Below are 25,348 nucleotides of genomic sequence, written 5' to 3' on the forward strand. Positions count from 1 at the left end.
CAGTAGGATCATCTGTACCGTAATCTGCCTTGTACTCGACCAGTAGGATCATCTGTATCGTAATCTACCTTGTACTCGACAAGTAGGATCATCTGTATCGTAATCTACCTTGTACTCGACCAGTAGGATCATCTGTATCGTAATCTGCCTTGTACTCGACAAGTAGGATCATCTGTATCGTAATATACCTTGTGCTCGACCAGTAGGATCATCTGTATCGTAATCTACCTTGTACTCGACCAGTAGGATCATCTGTATCGTAATCTACCTTGTACTCGACCAGTAGGATCATCTGTATCGTAATCTACCTTGTACTCGACCAGTAGGATCATCTGTATCGTAATCTGCCTTGTACTCGACAAGTAGGATCATCTGTATCGTAATCTACCTTGTACTCGACCAGTAGGATCTTCTGTGCCGTACTATACCTTGCACCCAACCAACAGTGTATTTTTTGCCAGGTTAGACACCATGACGGCAACTGAGGGGGCTTGCGTAGTTAGGAAAGAGACTGGTCGTTGTTCTGGATAGTTCAAAGATTTTGATCGCGGATTACCGGTGATGGCAGCAGACACCGATGACAGCAGACTCGTATGGCAGCAGACGCTAATGACCTCAGGCTCTAATTACAGTAGACGTTAATGTTCCCGGACTCTAATCACAGCAGAGGCTTATGACATCTAACGCTAATTGAGTTAAGATATCGGATGATGATCATTTCATGAAGGTAGACCCAGCGGTGATCTCCAACAGTGAGATATTGAGTATACTGCTGGTCTCCGTATACACACATGGCAGCAGACCTCTCCTCCTTCCCCTTCCTCCACCAGGGTTGTAGGAGCCTACTGGGAAGGCTCCTCCTCTCCCCTCACCTCCCTTCCCAGTGCCGTTGTACTTGTCACTGAAATCGGCCAAGAGATTCTGGCTTAACGAAGTAATGTGTGTGTGTGTGTGTGTGTGTGTGTGTGTGTGTGTGTGGTACTGGCATCCGCCCCTTGAGGTTACACCACGAGTGAAAATTCACGTTCGACGAGGCTGTATCGGTCGTCAGTTGTCGATACAGTCTCGTCAAAAGAACTTCTCACTTCAAGGGAGTCCCTCCTGTCCCTGCTACGGAGTCTCACGCAGTCTTGGGTTGCAGGAACCCCAGGAAATAAGGTCCTGGGCAACACCAAGACAATTTCAGAAAGAGTATATATATATATATATATATATATATATATATATATATATATATATATATATATATATATAATCGCCAAGGATAAGTGAGAAAGAGCATTGTCCACTTATTCCCTGCCTGTCGCAGAAGGTGACTAAGAGGGGCAGGAGTGAGGGTGCTAGAAAACCCCCTTAACGGTATACTGAACTAATATGAACGAGAGAAATTAAAGTATAACTTACCTAGACCGTAATTGGCAGTGTAAACAAATTGGCTTTATCATGAAGAGTGAAGAGCAGGTCTACCTGAGGTTAGTACTGCTATCAATCAGATTTGCGCAAGTAGATTTATATCTGTTAATCACAGTGGATCAGCAAGGAACAGTAGCTTAATGCTAGTGATGATCATTCCTTGCCACGTCTTAGACTGATGTTACATTCCCCAAGATCTTCACTCTCCCATAAGCTCGTCCCTCCAGTCTCTCTCCTCGACCCCCTTGATATATCATTGAGCCATGAACCTTAGGTACATTAAGACAGTCCGTGTATGACTTGGGCTGCTGCCTGTGGTATGTATTCTGCCTTTCCTCTACCAGTATAGTGAGGCGTTTGCTGCTACTCTCTCCACTCCTCCAGTGACCTTCACGCGCCGCCTTCTCTCCTCCCTCCCCGAGACCTGAGAATTACTGGAATCACTTTCCTGAATTCGGGCGATTTCGGTAGATGACGAGGGGCCTTCTCCGTGCTGTAAAGGGATCTACGAACCATAGAGATGGGCGAAGTTCAAAAAACTGGTGCACTCTTTCTGCACGAGAAAGAAAGATGAGGGAGGAGAACTGTTTCCATACTGCTGGTTCTCTCTCTCTCTCTCTCTCTCTCTCTCTCTCTCTCTCTCTCTCTCTCTCTCTCTCTCTCTCTCTCTCTCTCTCTCTCTCTCTCTCCTCCTCCTCTCCTTGGAAGAAGATCAATGCTGCTCATGGCGTACGTCGTCGGCAGTCGGCACACCCGGGCCCTGGGTCGCGTGTTGCCTCCCTAATAGATGACTGCTTCCCCGAGCTATTCTGACCTACACCTTCCAGAAGCTGTCCGGCCGACGGTAGGTTGTGGAGCCTCGCGCTGCTAGTGTTTCTCTGGACTCTTCGATGACGAGACGTAACATATGCCTCTTCAGCGGAGGCAGACCTCAACCTAGCCTGGAGGAGGACCAGGGCTGGAAACCCCTCCTGGTCATGATGGTGTCATTTCCTTCGACACGTCTGAGCTTCCGTCCGTAGTAATCAGCCGCTTTGTAAACTCCTTCACCTTATACGAGCGGGACCCCCCCCTCACTGAACACTGGCACATTGCTTCCATTGTTGCTATCGCCAAGTCTCTTGTCCTCGACACATCTCGTCCCGTCAGTCTGCTCTCGTGCGTCCACCCTCCCCGCACTCCATCATACTGTTATGGCGGGTTTTTCCTACCCCCTGCCATGAATGGATTCATCGTGGGTAAGAAAACGACTTATTCAACTGCCGCTTTTTACTGCAGCAAAAAAAGGGAAATATTTCCATCTTTCGCGGTATAAACAAAAAGGAGGAAAAGGGTCTCTGACGCTGTTTATCTTGACGTCATTCTTGCTGAACTTGTAAAGGGTTTAGACTGAAAAGGGACAGTGTTTCTTTTATCGGCAAGAGGGGACCACAAGGAGGTGGTGTCCTTAACGATTCTTTTTTTTGTAGGATTGATAACCTGATCAATTCCGGTGTTATATCTGTCACAGCCTTCAGGTGTGGTTGGGCTCTAGGCCAATCACTTGCCAGAGCCATTAAGGACGTTAGCGTCAAGCTACATCGACCAACGGAATAATCTTTAACACCTTCTTCAGGTGTTGAGGATAATCAGAGGCCGCGTATACTCCCAACTGTGTGTGGGGGGGCCAACACTAGTGGAGACAAGTAGCCGAGCAGAAGACCAGCTCATTGAGACCCGTGCCTGCTGCCCACCTGCTGAGGTTGCCATGAGTAATATGGAAGATGTACTTCCTCTCTTGATGATTTGTGCGCTTTAATGTTCATGAAAATAATCCACGTTCCTTGTTTTCCGTGCTGCCAGCAGGAGGGACTTGTGTACCAGGGTACATAATACCTAGACATATGTCCATTATTTGAATAAATATATTGAACTAAAGAAACAAAAAGTGTCTTCACAGGAAACTCTTATAACGCATTAGTGTACTCCATTGCCAGAAGAATTATACGCTGTGAATCACGGAGGGAATTAAGGGGCAAAAATGATAAAAAATGTTACAGAAAACGGTTCACCAAAACAAACACAGAAGTGCAGGGCGTCCAGTGTGTATAGTGGATGAGCTATGGACGGTACGGGGGCTCCTCCTCCTCCTGCTTCCTCTACTGCTGCTGGTACTTCCACTGCTGCTGTTGCCCCTACTGCTGGTGGTATTGCTGATGCTACTTTTACTGCTACTTCCACTGCTTTGGCATTTATTGCTACTGTTGTTGCCTTTGCCACTGATATGCTACGTCAACCGTTGCAGCCGCTACTTTTATCGCTGCTGCCGTGTTACTTCTACCGCTGCTGCTATCACAGCTGTGCTACTTCTCATGTCGACCTAACTTCTTTTAATGCTGCCGCTGTGTTCCTTCGACCAATGTGTTGCTTCTGCTACTACTACTACTACTACTACTACTACTACTACTACTACTGCTGCTGCTGCTGCTGCTGCTCGGAAAACCCTGCACGAGGAATACAGGAGAGGATATGGGTTCAGTAGAGGGAGGACAAGACACAGAGTCATCCGAAGGTGAATTAAAGAAGAACCTAATATCGAAAAGAGCGGCTTTATCTGCTGGGGAGTTACGCGATCTCTGCTTCCTCTCCTGCTGATACTTTTACTGCTGCTCCCACTGTTACTTCTACCGCAGCCGCTCCTGTCCCTTCCCCTCCTCACTTCCTCCGTGAGCCGCACATCCCGTCAGGGCTGGCCTGTACACTGCAGGGAACCCGCTGTAAAAGTTTGAGAAATTTCTGTATTTTTGTGACCTCCAAAGAAAGAGTCTTTTCCAAGTCCAGCGAGTTTGGGGGAGTGACTGGTGCCTGGAGGAAGAGCCGGCGTGGGTGTTTAAGCTTTTTTTTCTTTTTTTTTCATCACAGTGTTGGTTTATATCTGTGTGTTTCTTATGGGCTCGGCTCCCTCACTGTGAAACCCCGACTTCTCTTTTTTTTTTCTCGGGGTCTTGTCGAGGGGAAAACGTGAAGTCTCTCTCTCTCTCTCTCTCTCTCTCTCTCTCTCTCTCTCTCTCTCTCTCTCTCTGCCCTTAAAGGCACCGCTTCACGGGTATCCGTGTCCACATTGCGGTCGGGCCTCATGGGGTCAGAGAGAATAAAACTGCTCCCCTTCTCAAGTGACGTTAGACTCTCCGTCAGAAGCAATACAAACAGCAACACACGACTGGGTCTTCCCTCAAGGCTGTCTGTGGCAGGAGAGGAGATTAGCGACACAGAGTTTAGTGTGGGGAGGAGTTGATCATCAAGCAGATGTCATACAGAAGAGACATCACAGAAGGGACATCCGTAAACCTTGTCTGGTGCAGAGGCGCAAACCACGTTGGTCGTGGACTTCAAGTATTGGTCTAGTACGTCTGTCATACGTATGGATGATGGTATTTCGTGTACTGTTATTGGGGGTGATTCCATGTGTTTGCTGTCCCGATAAAGAAAATGTATTTTTCCTCATCCCAGGCAAAACGGTTGCCTCTGAGACTGCGTCTATTGCTGAGGATGAAAGCAAACCAGTCGAGCCGTAGGTAGTCGCTAAGATCAAGATGGTCGAAGGTTTTGAATAGAATGAATTACCTGTACTAGCTACTCCCTGTTAACCTTCCGTCTTCATATCTGGGCAAAATTTGGTTATCCAGTCGGTTCTTTCCCAGCTTATATCACAGGCTCTAAATCTTCTGTCTGTGTCATGTTCCAGGCAGGGTGACCACAACTGAGCAGAATATTCAAGGTAGTGACGCCTTGTGAAGGGCGAGGGTTATGCGTTTTTGCTCACTACTACTTCGGAGTCATACGGCTCAGTAGAGTTGACACAATAGTTTATGATATCGTTTTTGCTGTCGTTGTGGGAAATATTATATTTTCCATTATCATTTGGCGTCCTGCCTATTGTTAGGTCCAGATCCATGGGTTTAACTCGCCAACCTTCTCTGTCTTCAGCCTTCCTTTTCACGATACGTCAAAAGTTAAGTAAATGGCACTAACGGGACATCATTACGCTTCCTTGGGTGATGCTTTCTGTCTGTTTTGGGCATGTATCAGACGTCGTGGTTGCGGGAATGGAGGCATATGTATACTCTATTTCCTCTCATACTAATTCTTCTTCCAGTCTTTGGTTCAACCATTCCTGTTCCGTGGCCCTCCGGGCATATCAGACGTGGAACATAGCATCTTCACCTAAATCCGCTTAGGTATCATCTCCGTCCAAAATCAGTACATATATGTTAATCGTGAGGCGACGTGTCTCTCTCCTAAGGAAATGTAACTTCCTGTCCTCATCTTCCACTGATACGTGTCTCTGGTCTTTGGCCAAAAATGTTTCCATCAACGTCGGTCGTGCTATTTTTCCTTAGCTTTTCCTTTTCCTCATGAGCATAGCTGTCTCTCCTGATGACATACCAGCTCTCTTTGGCCATCGTTCCTCTTCTAACTCCACCGTCAGATGACTCAAACATTCCCTCAGCCCCTGATGATCCTCTTACTAAACCCACACCGCTCCCCATATTCCCTTTTCGTAATCCAAAGAGCACTTCTCTCTTGAAGTATGGACCATGTAGCATCCATCCTCGTGTTTTGGAGTATTGGTTCTGTGGTTGCGCCCTTGTTTGCTCGTCTTTCAGATTCTGCTTGAAACCCATGATTTTATCTTCTTTGCAAAGTTACAGCGATGCAGCCTATCCCAAAAATTTTGCCCGTTCTAGTCCTCCCAGTTAGCGCACTGTTGCTCTGATGAACCCTGTCTCCATAGACTGTTTCCATCGACTTCTGACAGAGTGTGGTGGCACTGGGGTCTCTATTGCGAATTTCACTCGTGTATTTTGAATGCTTTTCTTAATTTTTTTTTTCCTACCCAAGCTACATCTTTATATTTATCGTTTTCCATGTCGTGCCCATTTGTCTTCTCAAGAGCAATTCGAAGGTCATGAAGACTTGTGAGTCTAGTCTCGTATCTTGTATTTATAACGACTGTCTTACAGACCAAATAAGAACAGTTGTACTGAATATACCCGAGTTGTACTTTGTGATCTCTCGTCTCAAAAAATCCTCTCCACCCACGGCCTTATGGACGATATCCTCGTGTAGTCTGAATTGATTTTGATGTATATCAATTGGGTCCACGAGTAGGTTTGTGTCCCAGTGAGTTGTACTGGAGTACTGTCAAGCAGGTTTATGTAGACGTCAGGACGGAGGCTACTGGAAGGTGACTCGCTCCACTTCGATCATAGTATGTCAGAATTTTCCATCATAATCGAACTGTGTTCAGTACAGATTTTCGTCTACATCTAAGTATCTAATACGTCGACCTTTCAAATAATGTCTGTTTTATTTTCTCAATGTATTGTCTGTTACTCAGTTTTCTTAAAAAGTTATTTCCATAAAGATGGATTCGTTGTTATCAACAACCACCATATTTAATCAAAACAAGATCACTTTACACTAACAGCAAGATATTATCCCCGACTTTCTCGCTTTTATCTTGATTGTTTCGTGGAATTCCATATATTTTTCTTATCTAACCAAGATTCAGAGGTACCACTTATATCATAACTTTCTTCTGAAGCAATTGTCTCTTAATTCTGAAAGTTTGTCTCGTAAACCTGGCGCATTTACATAAAATATTCAAGGAAATAAGTACGAACTGTCTGGAGAAGTACTTATGGTGAGGGAGGAGCCTGCTCCATACGGCCTGCGATATATGAAGACCTTATAAGCAGACTCACTGGGAAGCCTGGCGGTAGGGCCAGCGGCTGGGTCGTTCAGGTGGAGACCTTCCTTCGTAAACCTGTGGGTCAGCAAAGGTCCAGTTGATTGTCAAGGTGAAATACGCCTCTCCGAAGAAGGCCATCTCGGAGTCGACCCTGGAGACTACTCTCAAGTTAGGAATCGTCCGTTTTACGTGTATATCGACGAATCAGCCAGGCCATCTTTCTCCAGGAGTTCCCTATTTTCTTCTTCGTGTCTGTTGCTGCCAGACAGGTGACGAGACTCCAACAAGACATGAGGTAAAGGGTAGCAGCAACAAGGTGCCATCGCTCACAATACTGTGCCTTTCATCTGTTTCCATCAGTATTAATTCCTTATTCTTATTTCCTGGAGCATTTCTGTTTTGTGATCACGTTTGTAAATATTGTGAAAGTTACTTGCCCATGCTCACGTGTCACTTTCTTTGGGGAAAGAACAAATTTAGGAAGTATACCAGTGTTATGTTTGAGGCAGAAGTTCCACATGACTTCATGAACCGCTCTGTTTAACCCCTTGAGTACGAATTTACGACGTTTGTGCACGATGTTACGACCCTTGAGCACGACGCTACGATCCTTGAGTATTACGACCCATGAGCACGGCGGTACGACACTTGTACACGATAGAACGACTCTTAAGCACGACGCCACGACCCTTGAACAAGACGATACGACCCTTGAGCACGACGTTTCGAAACTTGAGCACAACGGAACGACCCTTGAGCCATAAGCTAACCCTATCTTCAGCTAACGAATATCTCTGATCCTTAACCAGATTTTATCATCCTACAACTTCCGTGATTCACCCTTCCATCCTCTCTTTCAACTTGATCACTCAGTCGGTAATTTTTCCGCTGATGAAGCCGCTCCTTTTGGTACTCTGTTTTTCTCTGTCTCTCCTTTTGGATGATTCCAGTTTTAATCTTCCCCAGCCCCCGCCTCCTGCTGCACCCTCCCTCTACAAGGTCTGGCAGGTTCTCCCCCAACTACTGGTGGACAAGACATATGGACCACATGTCATGCCTCCTCATGTGCTGAAGAAGTGTGGCTCTGAGCTAGCTTAGGTCCTTGCCCGTCTATTTCCTCTCTGTCTAAAGACCTGAACTTTTTTTTTTCTCTCTTGAAAACAAGGAGGATTGGTTCAGCCCATGCTGAGGATGAGAGACCGCTCCATCCACTCCCAACTGTCGCCCCATCGCTCTCACTCCTGGTGCTTCCAGAGTTTTTGAAGTTTTCCTCAACTCAACCTTTCTTAAACACTTAAAAATCTCGTTCCTTCGTATCACATGACAAATACGGGTGTCGCTGTGGGTTTACCTTAACGTTAGTCTTTCCCTCTTTCATAACATTTCTACCTTTAGGTCTACAGACGCCTGAGGAACACATCTTAAATGTTCCGGTATTCCTCTTGCATTGCTCGTGCCGATGTCATGTCAGCTGATTAGAAAAATGGAAAATAATGATGTTGATGTTTGATGACCAGTTGATGTTGACTGGGGCAGGATCAGTCAATAGGGCAGGCGTGGAGCGGCTTACGTCCTTGTTCGCCTGGTCCTGGCTGGCCACCCCTCATACCTGGGACTGAATGGCCTGAGTCGATTACCCTCCAGGCAAGTCTTGGCCCAGGCTTCCCTACGTGAGGGCACGTTTAATTAGTCCTCCAGCCCCCGCGACGCATCGGGAATCACTCGTGAGTGGCAACGCACCAGAGGAGTGCGTAGCTGACCACAGGAACACTTCAAACGAATGCAACAGACACATAAGTACTATTGAAGATAAAGTGCTGGAGGTTCAGATTAGAATGAGTATATATATATATATATATATATATATATATATATATATATATATATATATATATATATATATATATATATATATTCCCTAGCCTGAGACACGTAACCAATGTTATCGACCAACCCCTAAGGGTGGATGAACAGCTGGGTTGACTGTTGACCAACTGCCACGACCAGGATTCGAACTCAAGCACTCTACCCTGGGCGACCCGTGAATGCGTCACGGTCAGGAACACTAACCGCCACACCACGGAAGTCCACAGAGTTGTCGACCCGTAAAAATTCGATAAAGGAAATCCAGAATTGTCAACGAATTAAAAGTCTTACACCATAACCTAAAAGAAAACTAATATATATATATATATATATATATATATATATATATATATATATATATATATATATATATATATATATATGAGACCTGATAAAAACAAGGAAGAGCTGCTAGTCAAATAGGAAAACAAAACGTTTCTATCCATAAGCAAAACACACATCAAGGACCGACCACGGTCCCTGTGGCTCACTAAGAACAGAAGATTGTATATATAGCGTTGATTGCCAGGTGATGAGTGAGAGACACTCAACGTGTATCAGTCGGTGTCCAGTGAGCCAGAAATTCCCGTGATGACCCACACTTCTTGTTCCTCAGCAGCAGTCTTCCTAATGTGACACATTCCAGAGTTCGTCACCACACCACAAGACTTCCAGAGGGTCGGGGCATGCCCATGCACTCTACTCCAGGACCAGTCTCCTTAAACTTCCTTTTTACAGAAATCCAAAACGTCACCAGCAGGAGCACTAAATATCCTCTAGTTAGAAAAAAAAAAAGATGAAAAGATCCTGGATGCTGGCATAATTCCAGGAATTTGAAAGCTAACTCATATCGCTCCAGCCACAAAGGGAGAAGGAGAGCAAAACCAGAAAACTAGCGGCCAGCAGCAGTGTCGTCACACACCCTCAACATTCTCAAGTCCTAAGTTGACTGATATACTGGAGTCAACCCATGTCGTGCGTAACAGAGAAGAATATAGTGTCATGGAGAGAAGGTCAGTCACCTGATCGCTTCACTAGGACGGTAGAGGCGCTGGAGAACATATAAAATGTTCATGTGGTATGCACACACACTTTACAAAAGCTGTTCATAAAAGTGGCCTGGGATGGAAATGCCTGCGAAAGATGGAAGGCGTAATGTACAACTCCCTCAGTCAGAGATAACAACAGGTTAATGTAAGTCAGGCTACCCCTCATGTCTGTCATGTTACCTCGCGTATCTCTCAGGCTACCTCTAGTATCAGCAGATTGGACGCTCGGTTCCCCCAAGGAGTTGGACTTTCACCCCTGCTGGTTTCAGTCTCATTTCTGAGCAAATATCGGACGCATTGTCATGCCATTCTTTGCCGGAAAACTTCAGTTCTACAAGAGAGACTGCAAACCAAGTCTTCATACAGGTCGCTGAAACTGAAAGCATTTGGGTGATGAAATTTTCTACGACTTCGTTGTGGTGGAGGTGGATCTGCTCTTGTATTTGACTCATAAAGGTCAGTTCAAAGGCCAGGCCATCATACTTTGGGGTCGTACCGTCATGCTCAAAGGTCGTACCGTCGTGTTCAAGGGTTTAAACTGCCGGAGTTCGGTCCCTATGCAGTGTACACCGTTGAAGGTATTTCAGGCACAAATACCCTAGTCTGGTTCATGAATGTTACGTGGTCTCTACACATACACAATTAACCTACACGTCCTTCAGCTACCTTCCATAGGCGACTCACTGCATACTTCGCACGGGTATTATTAATATATAAGCAATTTCATCCACAGTTATCTATCCTTCACACTATATTCCTCACTCAAGTAGCCTTAACATGTTAAAGGCAAAGATATCCGAACTACGCACTACGTATTAATGGTAGATACATCATCATAGCTTTATGCGTGTAGGCTAGACAACGTACGTGTTTTAGATCTGACTATCCAACTATCTACTTATTTCAGACATGATTACCTTCATCTCCACGTGATGGAAACGTCAGCAGCCTATGGTGTACCTGGACACACCCGCGTTCCAGCTGAAACCTTGGCTTCCTAAATTATTTTCTCAGGACTTGTGTGTGGCACATCCGAACGTTAAGTTGTTGCAACAGCAATTTTTATCGTAATTTTTTTTTTTTTTTTTTTTTTTGTATATCTTCCCCACTAGGGAACCCGTATGTCATTTATAATCACCAAAATAAGATACTTTTCAAGTTTTTGTTAGTCCCACGGTTTTTCCTTCACAGACACCTTAATTATCTGTCTTAGCAGGTAGTTTCAGGAGTTTTAAGATCCTGAGTAAATGGTGTTAATTGTCCAGCCTGGCCCGGAGCGTGTCCGACGTGTGGGTTGCTAATAACGGTGGGGTGTGGAGCCAGCAGGGAGCCATAGTGCGACACAACAGCTGGACGAGTCTGTTGGCCTGGGGCGGTCGTAACCCTTGGCTCGCTCACTTAATATGACCACAGAGGGCAAAGTGGTGTCAGCTTGTGTGGCATCGTCGACTCTAGCCAAGCCAGTCCTTACTTGCGGTATCCCTGCTAAACCTAGCCAAGCTAGCCTATGCTTGAGTTACCGTAATTAAACCTAACTAAGCCACTCCTTACTTAAGCGATCCTAATTAAACCTAACCTAGCCAATCCTTCCTTACGTTATCCCTGCTAAACCTAGCCACGCCAGCCCATACTTAAGCTATCCTAATTAAATTTAGCCAAGCCAATTCTTTGTTTACTGATGCTGCCTTTGTTTAGTCTGACCCTGACTTAAATGTGAAAGGCCATGCCATCATATCTAAGGGTCGTGTTCAAGGGTCGTACCGCCCTTTTCAAAGATCTCACTCCTAAGATAATGAGGTTAACTACACACGACTCGCGTAATCATCATGTACAAGTACCCACCATAGAGAAAAAAACATGAATTTCTTCATCCGTCTTGCTCATATTCTAGGCAACGTCTTCAGAAAAGGATTTACAGAATAAGAGTCAGCACTGAGGAAGTTTGGACAAATTATTGTCTGTCCAACAGATCAGCGGAACACAGTGCAGGAAGGAACAAATTCATAGAAAATACTGGCCATTAGCGGGAATAGAAAACATTGCTCACAACAGATGGCAGCAAAACACGACACCTCTCCGCTAACAACAGCGGCTCAGCTACCTTCTTCCTCCCCATCCCTCAGAGCCATGCCTCTCTCTCTCTCTCTCTCTCTCTCTCTCTCTCTCTCTCTCTCTCTCTCCTCCCAATATATCCTGAACTTATATACCTTCACTATACTTGGTCCTTGTGCCCACACAGCTTGACGGTGCTGTTCTGACTGGGTTTAACTTGGCTAAAACTTACATTACTCCTGTTGGGTATTTCACCCGACTTTTTTTATTCATTGTTCTTCGTACGGATGTGAACATCGGCCACCATCACGATCGCACTGGTCTGTACCTTGTTTTAGGTCGGAAAGACTCGTTTCGAAGGACCATCTACGTTTGTGCGGTCACAGACATCGAAAAATTCGTAATTGTTTATGATATTTGGAATACGTACATCATTCAGTCTCAGATAATGGGAATACAACACGGAAAACAAACGTGTAGAGGTTTGCTGAGGCTTGACCCGGAATTAAGACAGAGTAGACTAATCTAACATACTTGAGTTTCTTGAGTCGTAAGACAATTATTGTCAGTCTTTATTCTATGATGAATGAACCCAGAACATTCTGTCACTAACCCAGACTTACTTCGTAGGTTAACTTCATTCTTACAGTTTCATTATTTTCGCTGCAAAAGATCTGTCGGTTCCGTTAACCAGGGTTGCCAGTTGCAAACACAGCCTAGGACATCATGGTTCACCTTGTCATCTCGGGTCCTGAACCTCCCTAGCTACAAAGCCTAGTCTGACTAGACTCTCGCAGAGAGACTTGAGATAATTGGATCAGAAAGTTGTTACAAATTCCAGGAAGAATTCATCCGTTTCATAGATAACTCGCTTCTAACGCTCTGGCCATTTCTGAGCCAAGGCCACGTAAAAGTGACGTAACCAGTAAAGAAATAAAGAATAAGTAAGTCTTTGTGAAAGTGCATGGCGTCTTGACGCACACAAGGAAATACAAGGAATGAGCAATGAAAGATTGCTGAAATGTGAGCTTCAGTCACATCAGTTTATATAATCTGTGATTTCTACGATAACCCTACTTATATAATGGTCTGCTAATATAAGTAACTCACGAGGTTGTAAGTTTCATGATTCAAGTCCACAGCCAAAAGTAGTTAATGTACAGAAAATGAGATTTATATCGATAGGGGACACTGACATAATGAGACTTTAGTACATTTTTGTATGTTGTCTTTCAGTAGAGATACTTGGCATTAATGAATATAGTTAAAATATATTACATTAGTATGAAAGTTCGAAAATGTGGTAATGCTATAGTACCAGAATACAGTTAGATGATAATCGAATCCCTACATTTTCTGAATTTTTTGCTCCACTAGTCCCTCCTATCATGACTAGGCTTCAGCTGGCCACATCGACCAGTGTGTGCGTCTATGTGCAGTGTGTGAAGGGCCATTAAGACTTCAGTTCCGCGTCTCCTTTTTTGGTAGCTGCATCGTGGGCTATAGTGCCACGGTGTTTATAGTGTTGTAGTGATGGAGGATGTCCGGGGAGAGTGTGGTTTCTGGTGGTGGCAAGTCTGGTGTATTGGAGTTTAAGACGGAGTTAGGAGGTAAGTTATTTCGTGTTTGCCGAGTGATTTTAGTGTATACGTGTTTTGGTATTGTTATATTTGTTGGAGGTAGGGGAATCCGAGTGTGGATGTAAGGTTTTTATTTCTATTAGGGGATTGGTGGTTAGCTGTAGAGTGGTTTGGGTGAGAGGGATTTATTGCTGTTACGTAGATTTGAGCGTGGAGCATGGTGAGGTAGGACTGAACTGGGAGAAGCTTTGACTTAATGCGAAGGTGTTGAGTGAGTGTAACTCGCTAGGCAGCCAGTGATTGATCTGAGTGCACATTTTTCGAATACTCCTCGAATATCAATAGTGATTTCAATACGCCTGTAAGTTGTTGAAATATATTATCATGGTAAGGATACATGTCTTTACCAGTCTTTATAAAAGATAAGGCTTTTGATAGTGACCGACATGGCACGGGCAATACATGCCCCAATCAAGGCCATCTCCGGCAAAAGAAGAAGTAAAGAAAAAACAAATGAATCAGGGCCCCGCAGGTGTTTGTAGACCTGACTCTTAAAGGAAGAAATGTTGAATGAAGAGGAATAGACTAAATGAAGTGATTACACAGCTTTGCTGCTCGAGGGAAGAAGGGGGTTTCAAAACGGCCAATCCTCGACTCGCCAGTGTTCACACAGAGGCCATGGGAAGCAGCATCCATACACAAGTCATGGGTCTAGACCTAGGTGGTGGGGATACATGTTGACAGCTCACGAGAATGATATAGAAAATAATACCTATAAATCGGGAAGAGAACAGCAACATCGCGGCGTACGGAAAGCGAAGGTTTGAGAGAGGCGATGCCTGATGATGAATGCATGAGATGGAAAGCTTTTGATTGCACTCTTGGTTAATATAGGTGGGAAGAGCACCTGGAGATGGCATGAGCTCAGTGTGAAGGGATTGGGGGTTGAAGGACTAGAATCTGAATCGTCCATCGTTGAGGTCGAGGGGAAAACAAGATGCCAGAAAGACAAGGCTTTTATCAGTTATAGGAGAGTTAGCTAAGGATTGATCAGGTCTTCTGAAAAGAGGAGGAAAGGTTGAATTACAGAAGTTGATGGAGATGCTTTTGATTGAGGACTCTGAAAGATTCGTCAGTAGAAGTCAAGATAAATCAGGGCAATTTCTTTTTTTTATATATATATATGAAGGTGCGCTTGGCTCTGCGAAGAACAGCTTTGCAATGATTCCGAGCAAAAATGAAAGCGGAGGAGTGGGTTCCTGGGGGAAGGGAAGAGTTTCATGGTCCGGTACACACCATCGTTGATGGGACAAGCATGAGAACATGGTGTTATACTCAAACCACCACGTCTTAGGAGAAAGAGATGGGATGTCGGACTCCATCCCAGCCCAGATATCCTCTGCTATGGGTTCACTAGTATACGACTAGGCTTTCTGACCAGAGAAGCAATACTCATCCCAGGGAAAAGTCAATAGAGGAGCCGCACTCCGCTAACCTCCCGAGATCATCCAAAGCGCCAAAGTTGGCGTTTCGAGGAGGGACAGAAGATGAGCGTGACCAGTTAGAATGAACTCTAATAAGATTGTGGTCAGAGGCCCGTAAAGGGAGGAGAAATGATGTATGAGTAGTGGTGGTGGGGGAGAGGTGTTAGAGGTGGGGAAAAAGGTCGTGTGCGTTCGAAGGGTGGTGGTGGTGACGTGACGGTAGGGAACACAGATGAGGTTTTTAATTGTGGTTGATTAAATGTAATTAAGTAGTCTCATCCTGCAAGTTCCAGTGGTGGTTGATGTCCTCATGCTTTCTGTGCATCAAACATAGAAATGCTCCGTGTTTTTTTTCTTGTTGGATGTGACTCATTTTCTCTCTATCATTCTAGTAATAGACTTTGCTGCTCCCGTATGATCATTAACCTACCCTGCCCTACCCTGCCCTACCCTAATGTGATGTAACCTGACCTATCCACCTTACCTTAACCTACCCTAGGGGTTAACCTATGACCGCTGTCACTATAGAGATTATTATATAATTTTCTCTATGTCACGATGATATTCCTGGCATTTTCAGAGTGTGCAATATTTCCTTAACCTATTACACTTAAATAGTTCTCTAAAAACAAAATCATTAGTATAGTTAAAGCATCACTACTATAAAAAAAAAAAAAAATTAATTCTTCTTTTTACTGGAATTGGAAGTGAATTTGTAATATAAGAGACTTCAGAATTATCTCCATGTTGTAATTTGTATTTCATCTGTAAATACATTCTTCTCTTTTCTCTCATTTGATTTCTTTCGTAAAAAAAAAAGGCAAGTATAAGCAAGCGGTGTTGATAATATGTTTTTTATCGCACTGTTTCTCAAAAAAGTTGAGTGTTGTGTGTTGGAGTGCGTCCCTTCTTGTTTTTCTTATTATTTTCCAGTGCGCCGCTTTTTGTCTCCATAAAGTAACGAATCGCGTGTTGTACACCTTGGAGACTTGCTGTTTCTAGAACTCAAGTCTTTCTTCCTCCCTCTCTTGCTTCTCCCAATAACCCAGACATCGACCCAGTTGGACAGTTATGATACGTCGAGTTATGCAACTCTCACGGTTCTGGTCTGGGAGCAGCGACTACCTTGTACCTCATCCTTAACACAACGTCTCATTTCGTATCTTACTTTTTCGAACGTTGCGATAGTTTCGTTGTACCGTACCCACCTTGGATGGCGCTAGGTGCCACAGCTTGGCACATCTACTATATGTTCAAGAGTATGTATGTATGTACAAGTATATATATATATATATATATATATATATATATATATATATATATATATATAGATAGATATATATATATATATCAGAAACGTAATGTTTGTTGAGGTGCAAAAACACGGAGCATAGGTTACATTCATTGAAGCTCCGAAACATAGATGGTTTATTTAGTTCCCAAAGAGAAATGACTAAGTTAAGTTCCAGAGGAGATGGTACAATTTGAGGTTAATTTCCAAGACAGATGAATCCAGTAATCCCCGAAACGGAAATGATTCATTTACGATCTGGAAATAGAAACTGCGAAATAGATTATTCACATAAGATTCGAAACAGCGATGATTCGTGAAAGTCTCGTAACGGATGATTTTCACGTCTCGAAACAGGTGGCTCCGTTAAGTCGAAAGAAAGAAGATTCACTCGAAGTCCTGAAATACATATGCTTCAGATAAGTCTCGAAACAGAACTGATTCACAGACGTCTCGAAACAAATGTTTCACATACTGAGAAAACGAGATTATATGCATAACTCTCGAAATGGTTGAATTACATAAATCTCAAAACAAAGATGTTCACAAAAGGATGTGAATTTTTTCCTTCCTTTTTGGAATACTCTGTATTTTTGTGAGAACCAAATCTTTCGCTAAATATTTTTTGTGAATCTTTTCTTTTTCTCGATGTGTGTGCCGTTCAACCCCTCTTCCTGAAACAATAAAACAGGTATTGATATGATGGCTCGTAGCTCACTTTTAGTTGCAATAAAAAGAAAAATGTTGAATGTTTCCAACCTTTTCGGGCAGCCTGGAATCCTGGTACTTCCAAGACCGAGTCAATAGTGCCGGTGGTTCGAGGTGTGGTGGTGGTGGTGGTGGTTCTGGGTGTGGTGGTGGTGGTTCCAGATGTGGTAGTGGTGGTTCTGGGTGTGGTGGTGTTGGTTCCAGATGTGGTAGTGGTGGTTCGAGGTGTGGTGGTGATGGTGGTTCCAGATGTGGTGGTGGTGGTTCTGGGTGTGGTGGTGGTGGTTCCAGGTGTGGTGGTGGTGGTTCTGGGTGTGGTGGTGGTGGTTCTGGGTGTGGTGGTGGTGGTGGTTCTGGGTGTGGTGGTGGTGGTTCCAGGTGTGGTGGTGGTGGTTCTGGGTGTGGTGGCGGTGGTTCTGGGTGTGGTAGTGGTGGTGGTTCTGGGTGTGGTGGTGGTGGTGGTGGTTCTGGGTGTGGTGGTGGTGGTTCCAGGTGTGGTGGTGGTGGTTCTGGGTGTGGTGGTGGTGGTTCTGGGTGTGGTAGTGGTGGTTCTGGGTGTGGTAGTGGTGGTTCTGGGTGTGGTGGTGGTGGTTCTGGGTGTGGTAGTGGTGGTTCTGGGTGTGGTGGTGTTTGTCTTAGATATAGTGGTTGTTCTAGGTGGTGGTGGTTCTAGGTGGTGGTGGTGGTGGTTCTAGATAAGGTGGTGGTTGTTATAGATGTGGTGGTGGTGGTTCTGGATATGGTAGTGGTTGTTCTAGGTTATTTATATATATATATATATATATATATATATATATATATATATATATATATATATATATAAAACACCGTTTTTTGAAGATCATTGTATATTCAACACTCACTAGCATTCTGTTGTTTTTTTCTCCACACAATCTGTCTCATCAGATAAAGTGCGGATTTAATGTCCCGTATCCATTTTCACTTTATTCTTGAGATACATGAGACGTTTTCGGGCACACTAACTCTGCCCATCTTCAATCATGTTCATTATACATGATACAACACAGTATAAAGAACAAAATTGGAATAAAGTGTTACAAAGAAGAACAATGACGAAGATGATATGTTCATCGGTGGACCGTGTTCCCTCGGAGTTTCGTGTTCGATGGTGTGGTTGGCAGAGGTCAAAACTCGTTGGGTCAACAGCTGGTGGGGAAGGGATTGCCTGAGGTCTACGCCTAGGTGAAAGCCCGGTGAAGGTAGAGAGTGGGGTCATTTCTGATGCAGTAGAGAGTAAATGAGGACTCCACCGTTATTTTCTACCGCATCCCAAATGACCCCACTACCTTCACCGGACTTTTCCAGGTGCTGGGACCTCAGGCAAAACTCGCAACCAATCACCCAACGCGTTAAGACCTCGACCGACCTCACTACCACGCATGACCCCCGAGGAACACGGCCCACAAATGAATATATCATCGACGTAAAGATTCTACTTTGTAACACTTCAAGATATGATTCATTCCAAGTTTTTTTTTTTTTCTTTGTACTGTGTTGTATCATCCACTTCCTCCCCTGATCTCTCTGAAACCCAGCTCACCAAGGCTGCTTCCCGTCTACGCTATCAGATCTCATGACTTTAATCCGTATTATCGTTTCCGCTCTAGGGGTGAGTGTCTGTACCTCCAGTAACACAGTAACTTCCATTCCTCGCCTGGTAGATCTTCTTGATACTCCTGACTTGAATGCCATCTGGCTCCAAATTTCTCTTGCCTTCTATAGATTTGTTTTTATGCTGTGTATATCCCCCCACCTATTCCTCCAGTTGCTGTTTGACTTTGTGTCACGATGCAGTGTTGTCTTCACATGGACTTGCTCAGATCCTTTATGCAGGGATTTCAGTGTACACCACAAGGAATGGTTAGGTTCTACTCAGGATAATCCCAGTGAAGTCAAGGCCATTGTTTTTTTTTTTTTTTTTTTTTTTTTTTTACTCTATAACTTGACGATCTGGAACACCAAATCAGACACCCAATAAGAGCTCCCAACTGTCACGACCACTCTTGTAAAGCATTAGATTTTATTTACTTCTGAACCCTCTTACTATAAATACACTACTTTGTCCTCCCTTGGGTTTTCCAACCCGATTTTCATTATTTCTCTTCCAACTGGGCATGGCCACCCTCTTACCTCCACCTCAACCCCTCACAAAACGCTAACTTCGGCTAAATTGTCGTGTGTTCTTGTTGGGTTGTTGGAGTGGTATAACTATGAGAGGGACATGGGAACACATGTAGATCATCTCTCTCATGTGACCGCCTCTCTTAGGGTCGTGATCCTCGACATCTCCATCACATATGAGAGGATGTGGCGTAAGTCTTTGTTTTATAATCTCTCTGTGTTGGTTTTCCTCTTTCAACCCCTGTTCGCTAATGCACAGCTTCTTTTTTTGGCCGTGCCATTCCATTAATCACTGAAGAAACGACTTTTCTCTCTCTCATCTTTTCAACCGTGGTGTCCCTCAGGGTTCTCTGCCATCGCCTACTCCCTTTCGTCTCTCTAGAAATGATCATCTCTCCTCTTCTCGTAATCCCGTTCACTCTTAAACTGATGATTCCAATTTATGCATTTCAACTCTTTTTTTCCTTCCCTCTTTCTTCCAATACTCGTTCTCTTTCTTGGCTAAACACATTTCCTCTCTCATTTCAGAATGGGGAATCAGTAAGCTAGTTAATGTGCTAAAGGCAACATCTCCCTATATCTCTGTCTGAGAGTTAATTTTTCCCCCTCTGTTCAATTTCAGAACACCACAATTTAACGCTTTATCAGCATAGATGTGTTTGACCTAACCATATCCTCCGTTCTGTCGTGGTGACCCAACATGATCATCACAAAAATCTGCTTTCCAAAAGCTGGTGATGTTCGGGTGTTGCAGTTATTTTTCTTGTGAGCAGCTGTTTCGTAATAACAGAGGGTTTTTATACACCCTAAGATGGAGTACTGCTGGAGTGGTTATTCCTTCATCTCTCTCTTGACCAAGGTGGATTTAAAAGCCTTTCGCCCCATTAAATCTCCTCACATCACCTCTCGTGAACCATCCTTTTCAGTACTCTGCGACGTTGCCTCTCTCTCTCTCTCTCTCTCTCTCTCTCTCTCTCTCTCTCTCTCTCTCTCTCTCTCTCTCTCTCTCTCTATCTATCTATCTATCTATCTATCTATCTATCTATCTCTCTATCTCTATCTATCTATCTCTCTGCGTGTTCTACAGGTATTACTATGGCCACTGTCCTCATGAGCTGTCTGCATGTGTCCCTGTCCCCAGCGCTTGGACCCGAGACACGTTGCTGGCTGCTGCTTCCTACAGTTTCTGTGTGGGGACCAGCCACTCGAGGATTTGACCGTTGTGACACCTCCTTCCCTCGAATAGCTAAGCAGTGGAATGCTCTGTCTCTTTTCTTCTTTTCCTCTTCCTGTACCCCTCTACTTTTACGAGTTAGATCTACAAAACACCTGCGGAGCCATGATTAATCTCTCTCTTTTTCTCTCACACAACTACTTCCAAGCAAGATGACCTTCAGCTCGGGTATGGTTTTCCTGTACCATATATGTCACGAGATAAGGAGAGGGAAAAGGATATGATACGGCTTTAGATTATGAGAAAGGTTGCTGCAGCGTAATATGGTCCGTGTCCGCATCTCTCAGACCGTGTGTTGTATGGTCTTCCCTTCTGTCTGTCCGTTTACCCGTTTTCTCCCTTCCTGTCCTTACGATCTTCATATCTGCACGTCCATCTGTCTTGACCGTCCGCGTGTTTCCTTCCATCTGTCTGTCTGTTTTTCCTCTGCCCGTCCGCTCACATGACCTTCCTTCTTGCCGAACATCTGTCTACTTTGTCCATCCGTATGAACGTCCGTCCGTTCGTCTGTCCTCTCATCCGTCCGTCCTCCCGGCCCATCCATTCATCCATCCGTCCATTTGAGTCCTCATCCTTTCGTATGTCCGCGCATGTCGGTGAGGGTGTGGGCGTGGCAGGCCCAGGCGGGCGTGGGTTGGGTCCCTGCACAGCAGGACAGCGTCAGGTGTAGAATCCTTGCCCGTAATCCACCATTACCTGATTAAGTCAAGAAAAAGCGTACGGGGAGGATTCATTAAGATTACCATGAGTGGATGACCTAAGCCTTCCCCAGAATGTGAGCTCAGGCCGAGTGTAAACCCCAGGAGGATTACTTAGGATTACATTAAGTGGATCGACTAAAAGATGAAAGGGCTTAGGAGATTACATAGGACTACAATGATTGGATTACCTAATCCTCTTCCCTACATGTAAGTTTGGCTGGGGCCTGACGCCCGGATCACCTAGCCACACTGTGTGATGATGTAAGTCAAGGGACACAGATACATATGTATCAAGAGGCGACTGTCATGTGGACTCCCGTGTATCATAGACATCCTGGCCTACAGGATTATGACTTTGATGGGCGGGAGGGACCTGGGTCCTTCGTGCCAGTACATCTCGGAGGGCATTCTTAGTGACCTTGATGATGTGTGGAACTTGTGTGTGCTGAACTGAATTTTTCCCTCTGCTGACCATTCCGGGTTCTGACCTCACAGAGAACAACGTCTTTTGACCTGGACAGTGTCTCTAGCCTCCCGCGATTTTCCCCCCTGACTTTGAACCTTACAGTGAGTGACCTCATGTGACCTGCACAGTGTCCCCAGCCCCCAGTGTCCCCCCCCCCTGGAGTCTGACCTCATTTCCCGACCCGATTCTGAGAGGTGGTCTGTCAGGCGGACAAATCACACAGTCTGAGCGTTGAGCTCCATCACCTTGGCCTTCTGGCAGAGGCATGTGTCCGTGCACGTCTCCATGTACGTACGTGTCCGTCCGTACGTGCATTGGTCAACGTATGTATGTCTCCGTACATGGTGTGTCCATGTACGTGTCCGTGTGGGCATATGTCCACGTATGTATGTGTCCGTAGGTGCGTGTCCCCACATACGTATGTGTACGTGCGTGTGTGTGTGTCCATGTACGCATATGTCTGTGCACACGTGCGAGGAGAGAGTTTTACACTCGTGTTGCCGTGTCTCCTTAATCTTGTGTATATATACCATGTCTTTACTCTTACACACACACACACACACACACACACACACACACCAGGTGCCCATTTATCCACCAGCTTCGAGGTGGAGATGACCATGGCCGACTGCCATGCCCAGGTTCCGAAACCATGCGGGTCCGACTCCCACCAGGCTGGCCCGTGACAATTCATGGTCAGCAACGCTAACCTCTACACTAAGGAGCCCACGCGTGTGTCTGTGCTGGGAACAGTCACTATATTTTGTTTTCCACATATCATCTGTATCTGGTCATCTCCCTTCATCATGGCGCCCCAGTACCCAGATCTGACCCACACGTAGCTGTGTGACCTCTCGTTTTAAGCAGTGACCTAGTCTGTGTCACTGTTGACCTCATTTAACCCCAGCTGCCGTTACGGCAGTAATTACGTGATTAATCCCATGGATATCTCTCTCTTTATCTTTCGTCTGCCCTCTTATCTATCCAGTATATGTTAACCATGTCACATGACCTGACTGACCTGTGGCCTGTGTTTACAGCGGGAACCTGCCCTCGCTCCAGCGTCGTCACGTGGCCATAGCCAGGCTGAAGCACCCGGCCAACATGGGCAGGACCAGCAAGCAGGTCAAGCTCTTCATACTCGTCCTCTGCCCCAGCAAGGAGGTGAGTACCCTCAGTGTGTTGCATCCCACCAGGGTGAGTACCCTGCCTCCCAGCAGGGTGAGTACCCTGCCTCCCAGCAGGGTGAGTACCCTGCCTCCCACCAGGGTGAGTACCCTGCCTCCCAGCAGGGTGAGTACCCTGCCTCCCAGCGGGGTGAATACCCTGCCTCCCAGCAGGGTGAGTACCCTGCCTCCCAGCAGGGTGAGTACCCTGCCTCCCAGCAGGGTGAGTACCCTCCCTCCCAGCAGGGTGAGTACCCTCCCTCCCAGCAGGGTGAGTACCCTACCTCCCAGCAGGGTGAGTACCCTGCCTCCCAGCAGGGTGAGTACCCTGTCTCCCAGCAGGGTGAGTACCCTGCCTCCCAGCAGGGTGAGTGCCCTGTCTCCCAGCATCCAGGCAAGGAAGTACACCCTGCCTTCCAATAGCCTGGCAGGGAAGTAGACCTTACCTCCCAGTAGGGAAGTACTCCCTGCTTTCCAGTAGCCAGGCAGGGGAGTACACACTGCCTTCCAGTGCACAGGCAAGTAAGTACACCCTGCCTTCCAGTAGCCAGGTAGGGAAGTACCTACTGCCTTCTAGTACACAGGCAGAGATGTACCCCCTGCCTTCCAGTAACCAGGCAGGGAAGTAGACCTTACCTCCCAGTACCCAGACAGGGAAGTGCACCATGCCTCCTCGTACACTGGCAGGGTAGTACACCCTGTCTTCCAGCACGCTGGCAGGGAAGTACACATTACTTTCGGGTACTTAGGCAGGAAGTACACCCTGCCTATCGGTACCCAGGCTAAGAAGTACACCCTATCTCCCACTCCTCTGGTAGGGAAGTACACCGTGCCTCTCAGTACCCAGGCGAGGAAGCAGACACTGCCTCCTAGTAACAGAGTAAGGAAGTACAACCCGCCTCCCAGTGCCCAGGGAGGGAGGTGAGTATCGTCTCACGTCCTCGGTGAGTACCTTGTGTCGTACTCATGTGCACTCGCCTTTGAGTGTCCTCAACCTGTAAAGAACTATATTTAATCATATTTGCTCGACATGGAATTCTACCTGCTGGTTGCGACTTATATATATATATATATATATATATATATATATATATATATATATATATATATATATATATTTATATTTATATTTATTGTGCTTGATCACCGTTTCGCGCGTTTAGAAACAGCGCCAGGAACAGATGAAGAAAGGCCGCATCTGCGCACATCCATTCTCTTGTTGTCATGTGTAATGCACCGAAACCACAGCTCCCTGACCACAGCCAGGCCCCACAGACCTTCTCATGGTTTACCACAGACGCTTTCCATGCACGCCTTTCACCCTCCTGCATGTTCAGGCCCCAATCGCTTAAGATCATTTTCACTCCATCTTTCCATCTTCAGTTTGGTTTCCCCGTTCTCTTTGTTCCCTCCACTTCTGACATATATCCTCTTTGTCAATCTTTTCTCACTCATTCTCTTCATATGTCCAAGCCATTTCAGCACACCCTCATCATCTCTCTCAGTCACACTTTTTTCATTACCACACATCTCTCTGGCCTTGTCATTACTTGCTCGATCAAACCACCTCACACCACGTATTGTCCTCAAACTCTTCATTTCCAGCACACCCACCCTCCTCCGCACAGTATTATTTATAGCCAATGCCTCGTATCCATATGATAATGTTGGGACTGCTATACCTTCAAAAATACCAGTTTTTGCCCTCCCAGTTTACGATTTTTCTTTCTTATTCATCCTTCAGAGTCTCAGAAACTTCGCCCCTTCCCCAACATATGACTCACTTCCGCTTCCATGTCCACTCCCAGATGTCTAAAACACTTCACGTCCTTCTGTTTTTCAGCGTTCAAACTCCCACCCCAACTAACCTACCTTTCAACTCTGCTTACCCTAATAACCTTGTTTTTATTAACATGCAATCCCAAATTCCTCCATTCACACACCTTTCAGACTCAGTCACCAACTTCAGCAGTTTAACTCTCGAATCTGCCACCAGTGCTGTATCATCAGCAAACAACGACTGAATCACTTTCCAAACCCTCTCATCCCTTACAGACTGTATACTCTCCCCTCTCTCCAATACGCTTGCATTTATCTACCTAACCATCCCATTCGTAAACAAATTAAACCATGGTGACATCACTCACACATACGCCGCAGACCGACCCTCACTGGGAACTATTCACACGCCTCTCCCTACTCGTACACGTGCCTTACATCCTTGATAAAAACTTTCCACTGCTTCTAGCAGCTTAGCTCCCACACCATGTGTTCCTAGAACCTTCCACAAGATATCTCTATCAACTTTATCATATGCTTCTTCCAGATCCATATATGTTACATGCAAATCCATCCGCCTTCCCAAGTATTTCTCTCACACATTCCTAAATGCAAACACCTGACCCACACCTCCTCTACCTCACACCATTGTATGCTGACGGCTCGTCAACCAATTCCCTAAA

General features: G+C 45.4%; 1 protein-coding gene across 1 annotated transcript in view; it reads left to right on the forward strand.

Annotated features, from left to right (window-relative positions):
- LOC139749848 (solute carrier family 4 member 11-like) overlaps positions 1 to 25,348 on the forward strand; it is an 898,465-nt gene that overhangs the window by 732,661 nt on the left and 140,456 nt on the right. The window contains exon 6 of the mRNA XM_071664173.1: positions 22,761 to 22,884. Coding sequence (XP_071520274.1) covers positions 22,761 to 22,884 — 124 coding nt within the window. The remainder of the gene's footprint in view (positions 1 to 22,760; positions 22,885 to 25,348) is intronic.

Source organism: Panulirus ornatus, chromosome 8 (assembly GCF_036320965.1).
Source record: "Panulirus ornatus isolate Po-2019 chromosome 8, ASM3632096v1, whole genome shotgun sequence".
Lineage (NCBI taxonomy): Eukaryota > Metazoa > Arthropoda > Malacostraca > Decapoda > Palinuridae > Panulirus > Panulirus ornatus.